This window comes from Protopterus annectens, chromosome 4.part0 (assembly GCF_019279795.1).
Source record: "Protopterus annectens isolate FY-2018-M chromosome 4.part0, PAN1.0, whole genome shotgun sequence".
NCBI lineage: Eukaryota > Metazoa > Chordata > Ceratodontiformes > Protopteridae > Protopterus > Protopterus annectens.
The window spans coordinates 153,715,166-153,738,103 of record NC_056733.1 but is presented as its reverse complement, the minus strand read 5'-3'; the positions used below and the strand labels follow the sequence as shown (position 1 = coordinate 153,738,103).

The window sequence follows — 22,938 nt, the reverse complement described above, 5'->3', positions numbered from 1 at the left end:
ATATTTAATCATAGAATAGGTTGAGGTTGGCAGATTTATATCCTTTACATTCAGTGGGATTTGCTGTATGGGTATTGGTAGTTTTTAAAGAAGGCCATATGTTTGTGGTCAGACTTCATTAGGGAAAAAAAGATCCCAGAGGAGTAGTGCATGAGACAGCCATATTTATAAGAATCACGTCAAGACCATGGTCCTCTAGTACGTTTATTTGTAAAATCTAGGAATTGATGAGCATATCGTCCATCGGAAGTATAGGTTTCCCAGTTTACTGAAGGATAGTTAGTCACCCAAAATAATGGAATTTTTCCTAACAGGAAGATCATTTAGAACACAGAGAAATCTTATGTGGTCATCAGTAGGCAAATCAGGTGTTTTGTAACAAGTTACTAAGTGATAATTAATCCTAGAGAGAGTGACCTGTAGTTTAGTGAATTCAGTTTGTTTCCCCTTGGGACCTGCCTAGAGGTAATATGTTACTTGAGAAGTATGGAGGTTTTGCAACAGCTGCTATTGAATCAAGAAGTCCCATCTCCTCAAAGGGGGAAGAAGTTTTACTCCAGAATGTTTTTGGTCCCCAGGAAAGAAGGCACCTGGAGATCCATTCTGGATATCACTCAGCTAAACACCTTTTTAAAGGTTCCTTCCTTTTGGATGCTATCCCTTCAAACATTGTTCCCTCTTCTTCCTCAGGCTTTTCTGGTTTCCCTGGATCTCAAGGATGCCTATGTCTGGTTTCACTTCAGAATCCTAAAATATCGCAATCCTGAACTTCATAATCCAGAAGCCCCAAATCCTGAAAATTCAAAATCCTGAATCCCAAAATACTGAAAATATATAGGACACAAAGAATGACAGTATTCCAGTACAAGGAATCATAGAAACACATACAAGACAAAGGATAGCACTTTTCACCAAGTATAGGCAATGCACGCTCCCTGCTAATTAAATATATGAAACCAGTCTGGTGGACCCCTGCCATAAACACGCTATACGATAGGAGGAGGAAACTAGTAAAGAAAAGAGTAAAATCCCAAGAAGGGAAGATGTCCCTGATCAGTATCAGCAAGAAACTACGATCCCTCATAAAACCATCCAAGACTAGCTTCAAAAGAAACATTGCCATGGACTCCAAAGATAACCACAAGGCATTCTTTAGCTATGTCAAGAATCTAAGTGGCAATTCTCAGATCTGCTCAGTGTTAGTGAAGAATGGCACAAAATACACTGAACCGACCAATATCGCCAACATCCTGGCAGATGGGTTCAGTGCAAACTTCACCCCCCTCTCACCCCCAAAACGGCCCATAACCATACCAGAAGAATGTAGTGCCCCTGAAATCAGAGACACTCAGGTTAAAACAGCCCTCTCCAAAGCCAAAAACACAGCATCAATGGGACTGGATGGTGTCCCAGGCTGCATCCTACACGAGCTCAAAGATTAACTCCTCACCTAAACCCACTGTTTAAACTCGGCCTCTCCATGGCTATGTGCCCACAGAGTGGCGCACAGCAACGGTTATTCCGTTCCACAAAGGTGGAGCCACAATGGACCCTGGGAACTATTGCCCTATAAGCCTGACTAGCTTGGTCTGCAAAGGTATGGAGCACATCATCATGGATCTAATTAACAAAGACATTGGAAACCTCCGAACACTGGACCCTACCCAGTTCGGCTTTAAGGGCAGATCATGCCTCCTAAACCTGGTGGATTTCTTTGAGACAGTTACCAAGGCTATAGATGAGGGAAAGGAGATCCACACAGCCTACCTAGACCTTGCAAAGGCCTTTGACACCATTCCCCACTCAGGTATTATAGACAAGCTCGCCAGCCTGAACATAAACCCCTATGTCACGAGATGGGTTGCCTACTGGCTCACGGACAGAACCCACATGGTAAGAGTTGCAGAAACTAGGTCTGACTCTAAACCGGTTACAAGTGGCATTCCCCAGGGCTCAGTCCTAGGACCCCTCTTGTTCGGCATATACTTCTCAGAGGTACAGGCAAGCACAGGAGGACCATGGCTGACCAAGTTAGCAGACAACTGCAAACAAGGGGCTATAATTGACTCTCCAGATGACAAAGACATCCTCCAAAAGGGTCTCACTGAGACAGATACCTGGTGTCAAAACCATGGCCTCAAGCTAAATGCCAAAAAGTGCATAGTCATCCCCTTTGGAAAAAAACAAAGTACCCACAAACTACCACATAGGTGGTAGCCCCCTAAATATGGAAGAAGTAATAAGGGATCTGGGGACCCAAGTAGATGATAACCTCTCCTTTGATAATCACATTGCAAAAGTGGTTAGAAAATCCTTCTATGTGGCCCACCTAATCACAAGAGTTTGCATCCAGATTGAAAGAGGTCATTGGGCTCCTGTATGCATCACTCATCAGACCCATCATAGAGTACAATGCCCCATTTGAGATGTACCTCAGAAGACACCTGCAACAACTGGAAAGACCACAGAAGTTCCTCACCAAGAGGACCACTGGCCTCAAGCAGATGCCCTATGCAGCTCAACTGAAGAAACTCCAGCCGTACTCTGTTGCATACCGCCTACTCAGAGGTGATCTCTACCTGACATACAAGGCCATGTCCAACCCAGAATTGATGGATATGTTCCACCTAAAGAAAACCATATCCCCTCGAGCCACACACTCCAGGGATCTAAACCTCACCACAACAATAAATTGGACGTGCTGGAGGGATAGATTCCTGTCCCAGAGACTTCCCATGCTCTGGAACAAGATTCCAATCTACATTAGGCAGAGCTCCTCGCTAACCCTCTTCAACAGTAACCTTGATGAGTGGATGGGAAACAGAAAGTTTGCCCCAGGGATTACTTCAATGGCTCTGCTGGACAGAGGCACAGAGAACTAATCTAAGGGGGTGGCGAAAGCCAATTCATTCTGGCTAGGCTTATATATGCCTTCGGGCAGATAGCCTAGTACCTATCTATGAACCTATAAGATTGCACTCCACAGAATAAAATGGCAAACGTACCATCACATGTTTCATGACTGCCTTTTGTATCCTTACCAATGTTCCCTTTTAACTTGCTATACTACAACATAACTCATTATAGTGTATTGAAGTGCAATCTTGGAGTTGATATATTTAAGTAGCAGGGGGTGTGGGGGTGCAGGGGTCTTGTTCCCCAGCTAGTATGTGGTGGAATTCATATGACTTGTGTTGTCTCTGGTCAGTATATGTATCCTGTGTGTTTTCAGTATTTCTGGACTCAGTATTTTGAGTTTTTAGGATTTTGGGCTTCCGGTTTATGAAGTTCAGCATTGTGATATTTCAGGATTCTTAAGTGAAATTCTATGTCTATATCCCTAGTAATCCTGTTTTCAGGATTTTTTATATTTTTCTGTTGCTTCCTTGTATATTAAGTTCTCTCCTTTGCCCTCTCTACTACCCCAAGGGTCTTCACCAAATGCCTCTCTCCTGTGATTGTTTTTTGCAGGAGGAAGAGAATACAGATTTTTTTCCTTACCTGGATGACTTGCTCATTCAAGCCTCTTCTACATGGATCTTATTTCAGCATCTTCACTTTGCTATTTGCCTCCTGCAAAGCCTAGGGTTTACATTGAATTTCCAAAAATCTTTCCTGACTCCTCCCAAACTTTAACTCTGTATTCTTTCAGTCCTTTCTTTCTCTGAATTCCACTACAGTCAGAGACTTTATAACGGTGCTGGGATATATGGCTTCCTCCATTCATATGCTTCCTCTGGCCAAGCTTCATACTTGAAAGCTCTAGTGGTTGCTAAAGTCAGACTGGTTTCAACATTCTCATCCTTTGGATTTTCCAATTCCCCATCTCCCTTCTCTATCTCAAGCTGGAACTTTAGTGGCAGATTCATCAGTTGTCCATCAATCCAAGGCCTCCTTTACACCATCCAGTTCTCTCTCAGGAGATCTTTACAGATGCCTCAGACATGGTATGGGGGCCTCCTTCAGTCCCCTGAAAGTGCAGAGCCTTTGGATGTTCTTCGTGTTTCACTGTTGCAGTCATAACTGTAGGGTGCTCCTGCTGGCAGGCAGCCCGAGGTCGGCCAGAATCCCAAAGTCTGGGTCCGGCGTCGGCTGTATAAGCTAGTATCCTGACGTCAGTACGCCTTGGTACATAGCCCTCAGCCGACGCCATCTTCTCCAGTCTTTCTTGCCGTGCGGTGGAAAGCAGCTCGCAAAACGTTGGTTGGCGATTTTCGAACAGCGTATTTGGTTGTTGTCGGTCCGAAGTTGTTACTTCTCTTCTCAAAGCTAAGTACCCCATTGGGGAATCTTTTTCTTGTTCCTCCGATGTCAGAAAAAGTTAATAATTGTATAGCGTGTGGGAAACAAATACCTCATAAAGATTTCCACTCTTACTGTCTACCTTGCTTAGGCCCTGACCACGACGTTTCTTGTTGTCGGTTCTGTGCCAGGCTCAACTCTCGTACTATCAAGCGCAGGTACAATTGGGCTTTAAATTATTTTGGAAGACGCTTCAATTATAGAATGTCGTCGGACACTACCGGAGTTCAAAAGAAGTGCAAAGACAAAGACAGGCCTCCGAGGTCCAAACAGGACTCGTTGCAGCTGGAGCCAGCGTCCGGTTCGGCTGTCGTCAGTGAGGTGCTTTTGCAGCCCCTGTCGTCCGCCACTTCTGAACCGATGGCCGATACGGACTCCCATGGGGAGCCATCAAGGCCCACTATTTTAACTGCTGCAGGACCTTCGGACGTCGCTCCTTCAGATGGGTCTGGAACCGCTGTGCAGGTACCGGCTTCTGAGGGGGTTTTCAGGCCTACTCACATCACTATTTCAAAGGCAAAGGCAAAGACAAAGACTCCTACTAAGTCTAAAGTTCCAGCTCAAGCTGCTTCTGAATCCACTCCCAAGACACAAAAACAATTATTGAGGATGGCTGAAGATTTGCTTACAATGATTAGGGGTTCTCACCCCCCTCCTGAGAAAAGGCCTCGACAGGATGTTACTCTGGATTCCTCTGACCAGGCTTCTGTATCTTCTGTTTCTTCCTCTGATCAGGACTATTCCTTTCCCCTTATGAGGATTTGGATGCTGAGGATTCTTTGCCCTCGGCCTCTCCGCCTGAGGATTTTTCTTTTGGGGAAACCTTGCATGAGATGAGGGAACATTTTCATTGGGAAGGACAGGAATATTCTGCTTACAAAGAGAGGCTTAGAGAATTTCTTCTTCTTCCTCAGCATAGGCCTTTAGCTATCCCTCCTGTCTTGGACATTGTAGATGATGCTTTTCTGAGGCTAATTTGAATCCTGATTCCATGCCTCCTGCTCCTTCTAAGCCTGATAGATTTTATAGGGTTCCTGACTCTCATTTATTTTTATTTAAAACCCTTCTGCAGATCCTGAAACTATTTCTCAGGGCTCTAAGGCTGCTAAGGTTGCTACTTCTAAAAATCCTATTCCCTCTGAGAAGGATTCTCGTGCTTTAGACAGGTGGGGAAAAAGGTATATACTTCTGCTACCCTGTCTGTAAGGGCTTTAAATTGCCAGTTTCATATGTTTAAATATCAGCAATTTCTTTTGTCTGTTTTAAAGCAAAAGCTTGCTTCCCTTCCTGCTTGTGCAGAGGATAAGGAACTTCAGGATGTTTTGCATGCTACTGAACAGGTTAACAAGCATAGCTTACATTGTGGTTTTGATGCTTTGGATGCTTCTTGCAGGGCTGCTGCCTCTGGTACTGTGATTAGGAGACATGCCTGGCTTTGTGAACAAAGTTTACCTGAACAGGTTAAGGCTAAGTTATTAGTTGCCCCTGTTCAACAAGATGTTCTTTTTGGTTCTAAGGCTGAGGAAGTTATTAAAAAGATGGAAGAAAAGGCAAAGTCCATGCAGACTGTAAAAGATTTCTTGCAAGTTCAGCCTCCTAGATTTTCCAGGAATTGGCCCTCTAAAAATTGGTCCTTTCCCACGTCTGACAGGCCTCAAAGGGGAAGATATAGATGCTCCAGAGGTCGTGGTCAAGGCCAGACCTCTTACAGATCTAGACAATGGACTGCTTCTTCACCTAGAAGGGGAGAAGACAGATCCCAATCTCAAAGAAAGCAAACTCAATGACTCTCTCGGTTGGGCTTCAGGACCCCTTTACCTGGACGCCCCTCTTGGAGGAAAACTGTCTCTTTTTTACAGAAATTGGACTCATATTACCCAGGACAAATGGGTATTGGACGAGATTTTAAAAGGTTACAAGTTCCACTTTCACACTTTGCCAAGGACTCACGGTTGGCCAGATCTGCCAAAACTTCAATGGTCAGAGGCCTTAACTCAAGTGGATGCTCTTCTGGCCATGAGAGCCATAGAGCCTGTTCCACTCTCGGAAATGGGCAAAGGGTTTTATTCAAGGCTGTTTCTGGTTCCCAGAAAACAAAACTCATGGAGACCTATTCTGGACCTTTCTGTGTTAAACACCTTTTTGGAAATTCCAAAGTTCAAGATGCTTACTCTGCAACAGCTAATTCCAATGCTCTCTCAGGATGCCTGGATGGTGACATTGGACTTAAAGGAAGCCTATTTGCATATCCCTATCAGACAAGAACGCAGGAAATTCCTCAGGTTCAAGGCAGGTTCGAGGCACTTTCAATTCTCTGTTCTGCCCTTTGGTTTATCTACTGCGCCCAGAGTCTTCACCAAGTGCCTGGCACCAGTAGTGGCTTACTGCAGACTTCAGGGGATCCAGATTTACCCCTATTTGGATGACTGCCTTATTCAGGCAGACAGCAAAGATCTTCTGCTTCAACATCTGGACTTTGTTCAACGTCTTCTCCTACTACTGGGATTCTCAGTGAACATAAGAAAGTCACATTTGATCCCTTCTCAACAAATGGTATTCTTGGGAGCCCTCTTAAATACAACCTTACAAAGGGCCTACCTCACTCCAGAAAAACAAACTCAGCTGGCTTCTACTTTCAACACCTTGGCAACTCTATCTCAGCTCACTGCAAGGAAATTCCTGCAGGCTCTGGGCTACATGGCTTCCTGCATTCTGTTGATTCCAAACGCAAGGCTTCACATGAGAAAGCTTCAATGGTATCTGAAAAGTGTATGGTCACAGCATTACCACGATCTGGATATTCTGATTCCTCTGATCCCCTGCCTCCAGAAGGAGTTCCTCTGGTGGTCCAGGGCATGCACTTTAAACGAAGGAAAACCTTTTCGTCTCCCTCAACCTACTCAAATCCTAACCACGGACGCCTCGGATTATGCTTGGGGAGCACACTTTCTAGACAATTGCCAGCAGGGAACCTGGACAAAGGACCATCTTCACTGGCACATCAATCTGAAGGAAATGTTGGCAGTTCAAAATGCCCTTTTAGCCTTCAAAAACCTTTTACAACCAGGGCCTCTGCTAATTCGCACAGACAACACCACGGTCATGTGGTACATCAACAAGCAGGGGGGTTCTTATTCATACCTCCTTTGCAGACTAGCTATGGGTTTATGGGACACAGCTCTAAATTTGAATCTGCATCTCCAGGCTCAATTCATTCCAGGGAAACAGAATCTCTTAGCAGACAGCCTGAGCAGAAACATTTCAGATCCTCACGAATGGATGCTAGACACCAACTTGTTTAACAGGATTACTGCAGTTTGGGGATGTCCCCAGATAGATCTGTTTGCATCCCATCTCAATCATCAGCTGCCTCGCTTTTGCACCAGGTCCTTCCACAAAACAGCATGGAGAGTGGATGCCCTGTCCTTCAGCTGGAGAAGCCTTTCAGCATATGCCTTCCCTCCTCTTCCTCTACTGCCTCGGGTACTACTGAAGATAAAGCAGGACAAGCCCAAGTTCCTCATCTTGATTGCTCCAAATTGGCCTTGACAGTTTTGGTATCCAACCTTAAAGCTCCTGTTCTCGGGGCCTCCTTGGATTCTTCCACTGAACCCTTCGCTTCTGTCCCAGCATCAGGGTCAGTTACTACATTCCAATCTCAAGACCCTTTGCTTGGCAGCTTGGCTCTTCAAAGGAATTTGATTTCCTCTAGTCTTCCCAAACAAGTTTTGGATGTTCTTTTGGAAGCTAGACGGCCTAGCACTAGGAAATCCTATGCCTCTAAATGGAAGAGGTTTTCTATTTGGATGCAGGACCGAGGCTCTGATCCTCAGGTTCCTGATCTCTCCTCTATTTTGCTTTACCTTCGGAACTTTTATCTAAAGGACTTTCCTTTTCTTCCATTAAGATTCATGCTTCTGCTATCTCTGCATTTCAGTTCTGATCCTCCTGTTTTTTCACATCCTTTGGTGAAGCAGTTCTTGAGAGGGGCTAAAATTTGCGGCCTCCAAGGACCCCTCCTGTCCCTGCCTGGGATCTTAATTATGTTTTAGAAAAACTTACTTTGCCTCCTTTTGAGCCTGCTGCATCTTCAGATATTAAGTTTCTATCCTGGAAGACTGTTCTTTTGTTAGCATTGACCTCTGCCAGAAGGGTCTCAGAGTTGCAAGCTCTCATGGCTGTGGAACCATACCTTATTTTCCATCAGGACAGAGTATCCTTGAGGACCAATCCTACTTTCATGCCTAAGGTGATTTGAAAGTGGCTTTGAATCAGACAATTCACCTTCCTACTTTCTTTCCAAATCCTCAAAATAAAGGGGAAAGGATTTTGCATTCATTGGATGTGCACAGACAGTTACGATTTTACTTGGACAAGACTAAAGATTTCAGAAAGTCTAACCAATTGTTTGTTTCCTTTGCCTCCAGTTCTCTTGGAAAACCTATTTCTAAACAAACTATTTCCAAATGGATTGCTTATGGAATCAGATTTTGTTACACTCATCATGGGAAACAGTTTCCAGGGACCATTAGAAGTCATTCTACTAGAGCAGCTGCTACTTCTACAGCTTTCCTCAGAGGAGTCCCTACCAAGGATATCTTGGAGGCTGCCACTTGGAGTTCTGTGCATACTTTTTCCAAGCACTACAATCTCCCCTTGTTTTCTAAGTCTAGGGCAGGCTTTGCCTCTGCTGTCTTGCAGGGTATTCTTGCCTCCCCTTCTTCTATCTAAAGCCTCCTCCCCTCTACACTGCTTTGGGATTCCACCCTACAGTTATGACTGCAACAGTGAAACACGAAGAACATAGTACAGTTGTGTACACCTACCATAAATGTAGATGTTCGAGTGTCTTCACTGCTGCAGTCGGGGTTTCCCTCCCTCCTATCCCCTCTTTTTCTCTTATTTGTGGTGTATTTGTGTTTCCTTGTTGGATTCATTTTTTGATTTGTTGGGGACTTCTGACATCTAGGGCAAGAAAGGCTGGAGAAGATGGCGTCGGCTGAGGGCTATGTACCAAGGCGTACTGACGTCAGGATACTAGCTTATACAGCCGACGCCGGACCCAGACTTTGGGATTCTGGCCGACCTCGGGCTGCCTGCCGGCAGGAGCACCCTACAGTTATGACTGCAACAGTGAAGACACTCGAACATCTACATTTATGGTAGGTGTACACAACTGTACTTTTCTTCTACAAAAGAAGGAACACATCATTTTCAAATAGAGCAAAAGTACTCTCAGGCAATGCTACAGTGATGTGGTACATTGGCAAGCAAGGAACAACAAGGTCTTATCTCCTGTGCAGAGTAGCTCTTCAGGTTTGGGCTCTAGCTGCCCAGAACCAGATGACTCTTCAGGCAGTTTTATTTATTTAACATTTATTAACCAGGAAAGTCCAACTTGGAATGAAGCCAATTTTCAGTGGAGAAATGCTCCAGATGAATGTCTTTGTAATGTGGGAGGAAACTGGAGCACCCAGTGGAAACCCACACAAATGCAGGGAGGACATGCAGACTTTGCACAGAAGGCACTCCAGCTGAGAATCGAACCGGAGAATCTCTTGCTGTGAGGTGACAATGTTACCACTGCACCACTGCGCCATCCGAGTTTACACTCCTTCAGGTCAGAACATTGTGGCAGGTTCATAACACAATCTCTCAAGTGGATGCTTCGCAGGGATGTGTTTTTTGGACATTGTCCACCAGTGGGGAAATCATCTAATAGATCTTTCTGCCTCCCCTCTGAAAAGGCAGCCTCATCTCTTTTGCACCACAGCCCAATGTCCTCTGACCTGGACGGTGGATGATCTCTCTTTTTTTGGAAGAGGATGTTTCTTTATGCCTTCCCTCCCTTTCCTCTCATACTAAAGGTCCTGTTCAAGACAGAACAGGATGCTTTCAAAATCTTGTTGGTGACTCCCATTTGGCCCAGACAGCATTGGTTCTCTCTTCTTCTGAGGGAATCATCACAAGTTACCCCACAGGGTGGATCTACTCACACAAGACAAGGATTCTCTCATCCGTCCCCACCTGTCCACTCTTCAACTGACATTGTGGGTGATAGGGTTTTGATACGTTTTAGACACCTTTTCTTGAAGATGTGCTTCAGGTCATGTAAGAGGCCAGGAAACACACTACCCAAAAATCCTATTTGTCAAAATGGAAGAGATTTTCTGTCTGGTGTCTTTCTAGTAACCTGGATCCACTTACTGTGGAAATCCATTTGGTTCTCTCATATTTGTGGGAATTGCTCAATGCTAGGTTAGTGTACTCTTCTGTTAAAGCCCACCTGTCAACTGTTTCTGCTTGTCTGCCTTTGAGTCCCCCTTTGGCTTCTAGATTTGAAGTCAAACAATTTCTTAAAGGCACCCTTCATATTAAGCCTGCCAGAAAGTATATTACTCCTTCCTGGGACCTACATTTTGTTTTGTTTTGGAAAAACTGACTCAGGCTCCTTTTGAGCCTTCAGCGTTTTTACAGCATTGCTCTTGGAAGATTGTTCTTCTTTTGGCCCGTACCTCAGCCAGATGGGTGTCTGAGCTGCAGGCCCTTATGGTTCTCCTTTTTTGTTTTATTTTTTCATAAGGACAGGGTGCCCCTTCATTCTAATCCTTCTTTTATGCCCAAAGTGATTAATGAGTTGTCTCTTAATCAGTCTCTTCATTTGCCCATTTTTTTCCCTGTCCACAATCTGCTAGTGAGCAGGTTCTTTACACCTGGGATTTGCATGGAAAACTCAGATATTTGGATAAAACGCAAGCTAGTCATAACTCTGAGCAGCTTTTTGTTTCATTTCCTTCTAGATCTTTAGGTTTAGCTGTTTCCAAGCAAACACCATTACCTAAAGCCATTTCCTTTTGTTATTTCTTTCATGAGAAACGCCTTCCTTCTGTTAAGGCTCATTCTACCAGAGCTGTGGCTTCTTCTGGAACTTTTGTCAGTGGGTTGGATACGCATTCTATTCTTGAGGCAGCTATGTGGACTTCTGTGCATGCCTTTAAAAAGCAGTATAAGTTTGATATTGTTTCGTGGGTTAGAGCTGGTTTTGCAAGGGCTATTCTACATAGTTTCCTTGAGGGCTCTGCAGGACCTACCTCCTCCCATCTTTCTTTCTGAGCTTTTGTTTTCTCCTTATTGTAAAGAATACTGCAACAGTGATATGGAAGGACATAGTACAGTTATCTAAAATCTTACCATAACTGTAAATGTCCTCCTCTTCACTGTTGCAGTATTCGCTCTCTCCCTTATTACCTCTTTGTGTCCTTAGACTGTCATTCCTATTAGGGCCTTTCAGTTTTGAGGATGGTACATCCATACATCACCTTAATCCTACACCATGGATGGAGAGCATACGTGTGATGTACAGCATACTTATTACAACCTAAATGCTTTGTTGTACTGGCCTTGCGTCAGGCTACACTTGGCAGGGGATCTCTATTGTAAAGAATACTGCAACAGTGAAGAGAAGAACAGGTAAGATTTTACACAACTTTACTTTCTAGAATTCCCACATAGAAGAGACTTAGTAGAACAACAACTGGTTAAAGTGGGCCAGCAAAATATTACTTGTATTTATTTCATGATTTGAAGTATAGTACTTGTCATTACGTTAAAAGACTAGATCTCACAGAACTTGTGGTGATTTTTTTTAGCTGACAACTTGGGTTGTATTGTATATATCTTTGTAAGTCACATGAGTGATGTGTAAATGCCTTGACTTAACATTTTCTAGAAATAAAAAGACTGGAAATGGACTATCTATTAGAACCATAAAGAGACACTAAGATAAAAAATAAAAACGCTGAAAAAGAATGGATAAAATTTGACTAAGACATGATGGGGGAAAGTCAAGGTCAATATGAGGAGATAGTTTTTTTGTTTTGTTTTGTTTTTAAGAGGGGATATGTAGTTTTTTTGTTTTGTTTTTAAGAGAGAATATGTAGCTGTTCACATATAGCTGGTAGCCTATGTATGTAGACGTAATGAAGCTGGAGAAGAGTAAGAATGTTATTTATGAACTCGTCTGTAGCAGAAGGTTAGTTTGAAAAAAAAAAATGAGTTGGCCTTTATTTGAAAATTGTGATTTAATAGCTGTAATAAACTTTTTTCTATTTTTATTTTTTCTTTGAATTAAATAACATTATTTTACAGAATTTTCTTTGTGCTAATGTGCATCTGTTTGCTCTGGCGCTATTCTCAGTCCTGGAATTACTTTAATTCTTGCTTGTGGCTGTGTTTTACTTAATTGAAAAATATAATGTAAAATTAGTTTGACATGAAGTTATGGTCAACCTTTTTTCCGATAATTTGATGTCATTGGGTACCCATCATAAAACATGCCAAACATATTTCCATTTCTTGTGTTTAAAGAATCTCTCATGTTAATTGCATTGCAGAATTAATCACAAAGTTGTGACTTCAGTGTGATGTAAGAATTGTACTTTGTAACTATGACCTTTGAAGGACATTCAGTAACATATTGGAGCAATTTGATTTTTGACATTAATCAGCAACTAAAAACTGTACAGGTAGTTGTTGCACCTAGATTAGGTGACTGGAAGGTGCTTGAATAAAAGCAGTCCTGGCTAAATAAGACAGTTAAAGATGGCAAGCCAGTTATGATTGTTTCTGAGCAGCAAAGCCCCAACATAAGCAATGCTCATGGCTGTGTTCCTGTTTCCCTTGCGTAATATAATCATATTTTCTGACCCATAATAAATGCACTGCATGAATGACAGGCTCCTGTCCTATGTATGAAGACAATTCTGCCTTTCAGGTATTCTGGGTTCATAAGTTTATTGATTTTCTATCTCCCTGACAAATGCCATTAAATGTATTCATGAAATGCTCCCTAACATTAATTGAATGGCTTGCAAACAAAGATAACACATTTGTATAACTACTAGGACTTGAACCTCTTTTTGGCACAAGTACTTGGAAGAGCACTACAAGACGTTTACATGGATAATCATATAGATGTGCAACTCCATGGATCTGCTTTCCAGCGCTGCCTCAGGCATTATTCACAAGAGCTGTGTGAATCAAAATCCTAGGAAGCAAAATATTCATGTTCACCATTCTTAACCGTATAACATTGGTTGTGAAAGTTAAGCCTACTTCCATATGCATGTTCACCATTCTTAACCATATAACATTGGTTGTGAAAGTTAAGCCTACTACAATATTCATGTTCACCATTCTTAACCGTATAACATTGGTTGTGAAAGTTAAGCCTACTTCCATATGCATGTTCACCATTCTTAACCATATAACATTGGTTGTGAAAGTTAAGCCTACTTCCATATGCATGTTCACCATTCTTAACCATATAACATTGGTTGTGAAAGTTAAGCCTACTACAATATTCATGTTCACCATTCTTAACCGTATAACATTGGTTGTGAAAGTTAAGCCTACTTCCATATGCATGTTCACCATTCTTAACCATATAACATTGGTTGTGAAAGTTAAGCCTACTACAATATTCATGTTCACCATTCTTAACCGTATAACATTGGTTGTGAAAGTTAAGCCTACTTTCATATTCATGTTCACCATTCTTAACCATATAACATTGGTTGTGAAAGTTAAGCCTACTATCATATTCATGTTCACCATTCTTAACTGTATAACATTGGTTGTGAAAGTTAAGCCTACTACCGGAGTCAGACAGCACTGTTTAATTTTCATCCATTTAATGCAAGTTTTATTCCTTTCTTTGTTCTGTTATTATCACATAGAGTGTTGCAAATTCAAGTGACTTAAAAATTAATTTTCACCTGAAATATAAGGATTTTATCAAGTACAGTGGGGCAGCCAGGCATATGCATAACATGAGTTAATATTTAGAAATAGCTAATCCATCTGAGCCATACACATTTGAATCCTTTTTATTTTCAGTGTCAGTCTTCATTAAATATCACAAAAATAAACAGTGAGAAAAAATTTCCTTTTGCATTGTAATATATAATTTACAGAGCATACTACCACTGAAACAATTGTGTGTTCGCTGCAGGTGTTGACTTTGGCAAGTAATGAGAGAATTCCATTAAACCCAACAATGAGACTGCTTTTTGAGATCAGCCATCTCAGAACTGCAACACCAGCTACTGTCTCCAGAGCAGGTAAGACCAAGGTGACCATTCGCAGTGTCACAATGGTAAATACTTAAAGTGGAATATTGTGTTTATTAGCATTTGTTTAACAGGATTGTCTATCTGAGCATATATGTTGCCCCATTTGAGCTGAGGCCAAGGGCGAAAAGCTCCAAGTATAAAACATGTACTAAGGCAGATAAGCAATATTACCATTGCATTAAGATGTTTAGTAAAATGAATGCAGACAGGACGCATAGTAAAACATAAACAGAGTATTAGAAAAGACAGTTGTACGTACCAGTAGATAAAACGTTTTGTAAGTCATGAGCAAAATCTAATATATGAATAAAGCAATGGCCCGAATAAAGAAAGTGAAAGGAAAGAAATGAAACAAGTAATTTGCAAGAACCTGCTTTTAAAAAGTGAGATTTGAGGAAAACAGTGTATTAAGGAAAGCATAGGTAAGAAGTGATATTTGTATAGTAGTATGTAAGAGGAGCGTGGTATAAAAGGCAAGGCTCTGAGAGACAACACCTTGAAAATGGGGAGGTGTCGGCACACAAAGTGCTTAGAACATGCGTGGGTGTGGAAGAAGCTGAAACAGACATTTAGTAGATAAGCTGAGTGAGAAGAAAGGTTGGGTAAAGTTGAGTGAGAAGATGTAGGATTTTTGCCACAAAGAGTGGCTGTAAAATGCAGGTGTTTGGTTTGTAGCCAAGTAGAATGAGACTGATTTGAAAAGGAAGAAACAAGTAAGGTATATTAGCAGATGTTGAAGGGGAATTGGGGTGTAATAAAAATAAGGGAGGATGTTGGGCAAAGATTAGGGAGTGATAAGGAAAGGGAAGAGGAAAGTAAGTGGTTTAGGGAAAAAGCATGGCAGAGAGAGGGGATGTAGATGTATTGCATCAACATTGTGTTCTTAGTTAAGAAAAACTAAACAAAAACATATATGTGTAGCTTAGAATAGGCATACTATCAAAATGTGGAATGGCACTAGCACGAAACTGGGATGGTCGAATGCGTGTTTTCCAGTTTCTGTAATGCCGATTCAGAAATGTTCAAATCCTCATTAGCAAATGGTTGTGTGCATTCGCTAATATGGTGTCGCTGTTCTGATAACAGATCGCACTATATTGGGAATCAGGAAATTTACCCTTTTCCTCACTGTAGTGTAATCTCTGAGTTGGAATATATAATATGCAGGAGATGTGGGGAGCACAGCCCCCCAAATGGGGGTGCAGGGGGATTACCCCCTGCAAAAACATTACTGGTAACATGGAATTTCAACACTGGAACTTCTGGTATTAAAATGTTGATTCCATGGTTACCATTTCCAACATTTTGGTAATTCTGTATTACCAAATTCGGATAACAAATTTCATCAAAAAGTAGAAAATTGTATTGATTTGCCACATTTTGATAGTAAACCTTAGAATACACAGTGTGGATGGACTGGAATATTTGTCTAGCTAGGAGCTGAGCAGGAACATGACCATGTGTTCACTAAGTATTGTTTTAAGTGAGACTTGAAAGATTTCACCTGAGGTATTTGTTTAAGGGCAAGAGAGTTGGAGTTCCAAAGTTTAGATATTTAAGAAGAATAACAAGAAAGACAGAGAGAGGGAGAGATACCGACAGACATCAGCAGAGTTGTTTGATTTAGTTATCAGCAGTGCTTTTTTATATACTGAGTAACCTATGAATACTGTTGAAGGATTAATCTGCATCTTTATTGTAAAATCACAAATACAAAAGAAAAGCAAAGTGAAAAAAATACATCCAGAAATGTATACAAAAGTTTACAATGTTATACTGTCGCAAACAACTGAAGGAGGAAAGAATGGAAATTAGCAAACAAGAAAATAAGCAAATGACTAACTGGAATTGAAATGAAGTACAAAATCCCAAAGTCCACAAAAGCATATGCTAGGCACAATAAAAAAGTGCCATAGTAGTGCATAAACAGAAAAGACAACTGACAAGATATGAAAAACAAATAACAGTTGGCATCTACAGATGTGAGTTAGGCTAGAGCATTTTTCAGGTTTGTGAATAAGGTGTTGTGTGTAAAGTAATTGAGAGAGTATCAATGAGTGAAGCAGTTCTAGCCAGTGTAGCTGCTTTAATGTTAAATAATGTTGAGATTTGTATGTCATGTTAGCAGTAAAACTGACAAAATTTTCATTGCATTGCTCAAGGAGGTTTGGCTAGATTGTCTGAAGATTAATGAGGGCTGATTTAGGAGAGTTGGAAGGAGGGAAGTTGAAGCATTGTATTTTCTAGCATTGCCTGTAAGGTTTTATCTTGTGAAGGGTGCCAGTTTTTGCTGATTTTTTTTGCACTTCTTCTATATGGTAGTCAGATTTGAAGTCATCAATTATTACACCTAGTAGGTTCTGGTGAGTTACTAATTCAGTTTTTATATTATTTGTGGAGGTTTGAGTGGGTAAAGGTTAATCTGTGTACACAGTTGTTTTGCAGTGAATAGAATGAGTTTGGTTTTTTGGGAGATTTAAAAGAAGCAGGAATTCAGATAGGCATGTTTCGATAAAAGTAAGTGAATCATGCGTTAGTTGTTGCAATGCATCCATTTTAGCAGCGCATATCAGACTGGAGTCATGTCTGTACTGAATGATTTTTCAATGTTTGCTTGCTGAGTGGAGGTCATTCACAAATATGTTAAATGAGAGACGGCATAGAATAGAGCCCTGGGGGACTCCCATTGCTATGGGAAGGAATGGGAGATGTTCAGTAAAAAGTAATAATATGTAAATAAAATAGACATAAAGCAGCACAGAGAGGCAGTGCTTTCATATTTTTTAAACCTGTTTTGACTACAGTAGTACCAAATAATATCAAGTTTTACATAATATCTCTGTATCTGGATGACGGGCTTATTACCTGTGATCTGTGTGCTTGGCTGGGAAAACTGGCATCATGTTTAAGGTCTTTGCTTCCCATGCACAGGGTACAAGGCTTGATCCTGATCTCTGGATAATACCTGAAACTGCATGTTCTCTGTCTCTGCGGTGTTCCTCCCACCTCCCATAAACATGGCGAGTGTTTACGTCTCAAACATGCCCAAGAATTGAGACGTGGGCAGCAACACAGACTCTAGATGGTGCTCTGTAAGGGGAAGGGTTGTATAGACCAACTGCTTTTGGGCATCAGTCGTGGTGCACAGTATCCTCAGGATAGGAGATCACATACTACAGACTGCAGGCCATGTCTGGCCTTGCCACTTGATGGTTTAAGATATTGCTCCAGATAATTTGTTCAGCATGTGTGAGGACTACAAAACAGATATGCAACCAAGCCACACATGGAAAGAAGGTACATTAGGAAATCTGGTGGTGGAATGCAGAAGTCTACGAAGTCATCAAAAAAAAAAAAAAGTACAGGAAAAAGAGAAACAGAAAAGACAGACCAGGCTTGGAAGGAATACTTTTTAGCCATCTAAGAAGCTAAGAGAGAAGTTACAATAGCAAAGAGCATGACATCAGAGGTACTCTACCAGCTTCTGGAAAGAGACTTAGGTGGCACAAAGAAACTCAATCAGGTTGCAAAGCAATGAAAGAAATATGAAGAAGATAGTCGGACACCCTTCATAAGGGATGCCAGCAGCAACCTGCTCACCAGTACACAGGACATCAAACACAGGTGGAAGGAATACTTCCAGCTTCTTCTGAACTAAAAAAACACCACAGAATCTGTAATGCCACATATGCAGCCCGTTATGAAAGAAGAGGAGGAGACCACCCTCAAAGAAGTAAGAATAGCACTAAAGAAACTTAAGTCAGGGAAACAGTCAGGCTCAGGTGAGGTCACAGCCGATATGGTAAAGATGATGGATGAAATGGGGAGAGATGGTTCCTGATGGTGTTCATAGCAGTATGGAGAGAAAGGTGCATCTCAGATGACTGGAGAATAAGCATACTAGTGCCAGTGTAGAAGAACAAAGGGGACATTTATAATTGTAGGCAGTATAGAGGAATCAAACGCCTGCCATACTGCATGAAATTCCTGGATAGGATGACTGATAAAAGAATAAAAATAGTAGAAAGTAAATGGGAGATGAGCAGTTCAGATTCAAATTAGGATTCAGCACAACTCAGCCAATGTTTGCAGTAACACAGATAGTTGAGATGAAGCTGCAGATAAGGAAGGAGTCCAACTGGGCATGTCTTGCCTTGGAGATAGATTGACAAGGTCCCAAGGAAGCTGATTTAGGCAGTCCTATGGTGCTTTGAAGTCTCAGAAACATTGGTAGAATTAGTGCAGACTAGATACCAGGACCAAGTAACTCCAGTACATATAGTGTTTGGTCTCGCACACTGGTTCCTAATGGGAGTGTCAGTGCATCAGGTTCAGCTGTGAGCCCACTGCTGTTCATTCAAGTGACCCACTACATTAGCAAATAGGTCAGAGGGGGGAGATCATCAAAGGTGCTGTATGCAGATGATATGGTATTACAGGCAGACTCTGAGTAAGAACTTCAGCAAAAGATAGAGGAATAAGATGCAAAACTGAAAGCACATGGGATGAAACTGTGTACAGATAAGATAGTTGTAATGGCAGCGCATGAGGGAAATCAGAAGCTGTGAATTGAGATAGAAGGGAAAATAGTGGATCAGGTTATCAGCTTCAGGTATCTGGGAGGGGTTGCTGAGTAGAATGCAAGTTTGAATGAGGAGGTCAAAATAGAATCACAGGGGCTGCAGCCAACTGGCACAGAGTATCAGGGGTAGTGTATAACTGAAAAATGGCAAAGAAGCTGAAAAGTAAGATGTACAAAACTGTAGTGAGATATGTATTACTGTATGGCACAGAATCCCGGGCAGTAAGAGCAAAGCAGTTGAGGAAGCTATAAGTGATGGAGATGAAGTGCCTGAGACAGGTGGTAGGGTGCGCACTGTTGAGCAGATGAAGAATGGATCACATCAGAGCAGAAGCCAAAGTAGCTCCAGTTGCAAAGAAGGTCAAAGAGAACCGATTATGATGGTTTGGGCACATGCACAGAAAAGAAGAAAATCTGGTGAGGAAGATTTAGGAAACATGGAAAAAAAGCAAGAGGAAATGAGGGCATCCAGCAGAGAGGCGGATGGATTGTGTGAGGGAAGACTTGCAACAGTTAGTCATGAATAGGAGTGGGGTGTTGATTTGAGAGAGAGATGGCAACAGTTTACATGACACCTCGACCCCATGTAGAAAATGGGGAAAAGGTTGTTCATGAGGACGTCAGCTTACCTGGCTGGGTCTATCCTTTGAGGCTGTGACAGTGGAGGTAACTCTGTGGGGGAAATGTGGTTTATATTATGCTGTCAGTGTAAACAAGCCATCTTTTTTTATTTCTGAAACAGGATGGAAAAAACAAAGATTTGTGCTTTCAGTGGTAAAGTAATAATTTTAAATGTATTCACCTACTGGGAGTACCTTTCTTTCATATTGAACTGTTGTTTAGAATTTATAGTTCTGCTTTCATCAGTCCTCCAGTTATATGTGATCATTTCAGTCATTATGTTATCCTACCAAATTGCTGTTTTTCCAATAGCAACACTCATTTCCCAGTTCCTTCTTTCACTCGAATGTTTCTGTACGTGTGTGTGTGTGTGTGTGTGTGTGTGTGTGTGTGTGTGTGTGTGTTTGTGTATGCTTATATGGATCTACTTCATATACTCAAAAAACGAAATTGTCAAAATGTAAAACATGAAGACCAAATTATCGAACTGTTAAAAACTTGAAAGTTTAAATTATTGCACCTTAAAACATCAACTAACACCAAGTAAAGCTTTCTAGGGTATAAATATGCTTTAAGACGTTGCACTGCATTTGCAAACCAAACAAAAAAACATGGTAGATGTTTCGTTCATTAGCCCAGGTACAATTGGACATTTATACACTACCACTCTGTCCCAGAAAGGTAGCAAATTTTTAATAATGGAAAGCTAGGTGTACAACTTAGAACATACATTAAAAAGTAAAATGTACCGGTGTAAACATAAATTATCAGGCAAATGTAAAGCACGTGGTCTAACTATTTCATTGTGTTATGGAAAGCAGTTGGCTAAGTCTGTGCCTCAGAGCCATGCAGAAGATCCTGATGAAGTGGAAAAATATAGTTTATGTACTGAATTAAAACACAGAGCTAGTGTATCTTGAGATATGACTTGCTTGATGGCAGAAGATGCTATTGCGGCTTTGTATTAGGATGCGCAGTAGCAACATGGAAATCTTTTCCTCAATGTGGTGAGATCTCAGAGTTGGTATATTTAGTTTTCAGCGGCTGGGGGTTCGGGAGGCACAGCCCCCCCTGCAAAAACATTAAAAAAGCAGGATCTGGAGTGTGCAAGTACGGATGTAATGTTTTAGGTGATAAAATGGAATAGTGTTGCAGTGATTCATTAAAAGCAATGTTTTTGATGTTATGTACTTGTGATGCTAAGAATGTCAATCTTATGGCTATTCAACATTTTGGTATTTATATGTTGTGTCTCAATGTTTTGTACTTAAATGTTTTGTATTTTTCAAGTATACAAAGTAGATCCATATATATATGTGTGTGTGTGTGTGTGTGTATATATATATATACTCATCACTCATCAGACCAATGATTGAGTACAATGCCCCATTCGGAATGTATCTGACCCGACACTTGCAGCAGCTGGAGAGGCCACAAAAGTTCCTCACCAAAAGGATAAAGGGTCTCAAACATCTGTCCTATGCTGCCCGACTGAAAGAACTCCAGCTCTATTCAGTCGCACGCTTGCTCAGAGGTGACCTTTGCCTAACATACAAGGCCATGTCAAACCCAGATTTGATGAATATGCTTCACCTCAAAAAATCTAGATCCGTCAGAGCCACAAGGGCGGGAGACTTAAACCTTGACACGGCTATTAATAGGACGTGCTGGAGGGATAGATTCATCACCCAAAGACTCCTATGCTGTGGAATAAAATCCCGGTATATGTGAGGCAGAGCACCTCGCTGGCCTTGTTCAAGAGAAATCTTGACCAATGGATGGGAGATCGCAGATATACCCCAGGGATTACCTCAGTGTCACTGCTCAACAGAGGCACAGCAAAATAATGGGTATAGTTCCCCATACTAAAGGGGTGGCGTAAGCCACAAAACGATGGGCTAGGCTTGTAAATGCCCTCGGGCAGATAGCCTAGTATGAACCTATGAACCTATATATATATATATATATATATATATATATATATATATATATATATATATAGTTTTCACTGTGTGATAGCTTAAACTTGGTGTAATGGAGAGCCATGGGTTATATGCACGTGACCCTTAAGGATATCAAGTGTTTCATCTACATAGGTTCATAGGTGTGTACTAGGCTAATGGCCCTGGAGCCTTTACAAGCCTAGCCCATAGGATTACCCTAGCATTGGACCACCTGACCTTAGTTCTCAGTGCCTCTGTCGAGTAAAGCCACTGGAGTGATCCCTGGGGTGAATTTTCTATTTCCCATCCACTCATCAAGATTTCTCTTGAAGAGGGCCAGTGAGGTGCTCTGCTTGACATGTATGGGAAGTCTATTCCATAGCATTGCCAGTCTTTGGGTTATGAACCTGTCCCTCCAGCATGTTCTGTTGATTGTGGTAATGAGGTTGAGGTCTCTGGAGCATGTGGTGTGGAGGGATTGGGATTTCTTTAGAAGTAGCATTTCTAACAGAGCTGCGTCACATTGTTTTGCAAGTCAAGCAGAGATTGCCTCTAAGTAGGAGATATGAGATAGAGAATAGTTGGAGTTTTTTGAGTCTGTCCATATAGGACAAGTGCTTAAGGCCTAGCATCCTCTTTGTGAGGTACTTTTGCAGCCACTCCAGTTGTTGCAGGTGTTTAGTGAGGTACATGCCAAATGGAGCATTGTACTCAATGACTGGCCTAATGAGGGAAGAGTAGAGGGAGACATTGACCTCTTTCTTCCTGGATGCAAAACCCTTAGTAATGAGATGTGCCACATAGAAGGACTTTCTGACCACAGTGGCAATGTGGTGGTCAAAAGAGAGGTTGCTGTCAACCTGTGTTCCCAGATCTCTTATAATGCCTTCTGTGCTCAGTGCACTACCATCGATATGGTAATTCATGGTAACCGGGTTTTTCCCAAAGGGGATGATGACACATTTTTTGGCATTGAGCTTAAGGCCATAATTCTGACACCAGAGGCCTTTCTGTAGGATGTCAACATCACTCGGGGAGTTAATAATAGCTCCCAACTTGCAATCGTCTGTTAACTTTGTCAGCCAGAGTACCTTTGTGTTGGCCTGGACTTCAGAGAAGTAGATAACAAACAGGAGAGGACCAAGGGCTGAACCTTGTGTGACTCTATTTGTGACTGGTCGGCAGTCCGACTTGGAGTCAGCTACTTTCACACTGTGAGTTCTACCTGTGAGCCAGTTTGCAACCCACCTAGTGATATAGGGGTTGATGCCTAGCTTAGTGAGTTTTTCTATGATTCCGGAGTGTGAAATGATATCAATGGCTTTGGCCCGATCAAGGTAGGTTATATGAACCAGCT

General features: G+C 41.7%; 1 protein-coding gene across 1 annotated transcript in view; it reads left to right on the top strand.

Moving 5' to 3' along the window:
* The window catches only part of DNAH9 (dynein axonemal heavy chain 9), a 3,419,770-nt gene that overhangs the window by 1,779,446 nt on the left and 1,617,386 nt on the right, over nt 1-22,938 (top strand). The window contains exon 34 of the mRNA XM_044069722.1: nt 14,315-14,423. Within this exon, the coding sequence (XP_043925657.1) occupies nt 14,315-14,423 (109 nt within the window). The remainder of the gene's footprint in view (nt 1-14,314; nt 14,424-22,938) is intronic.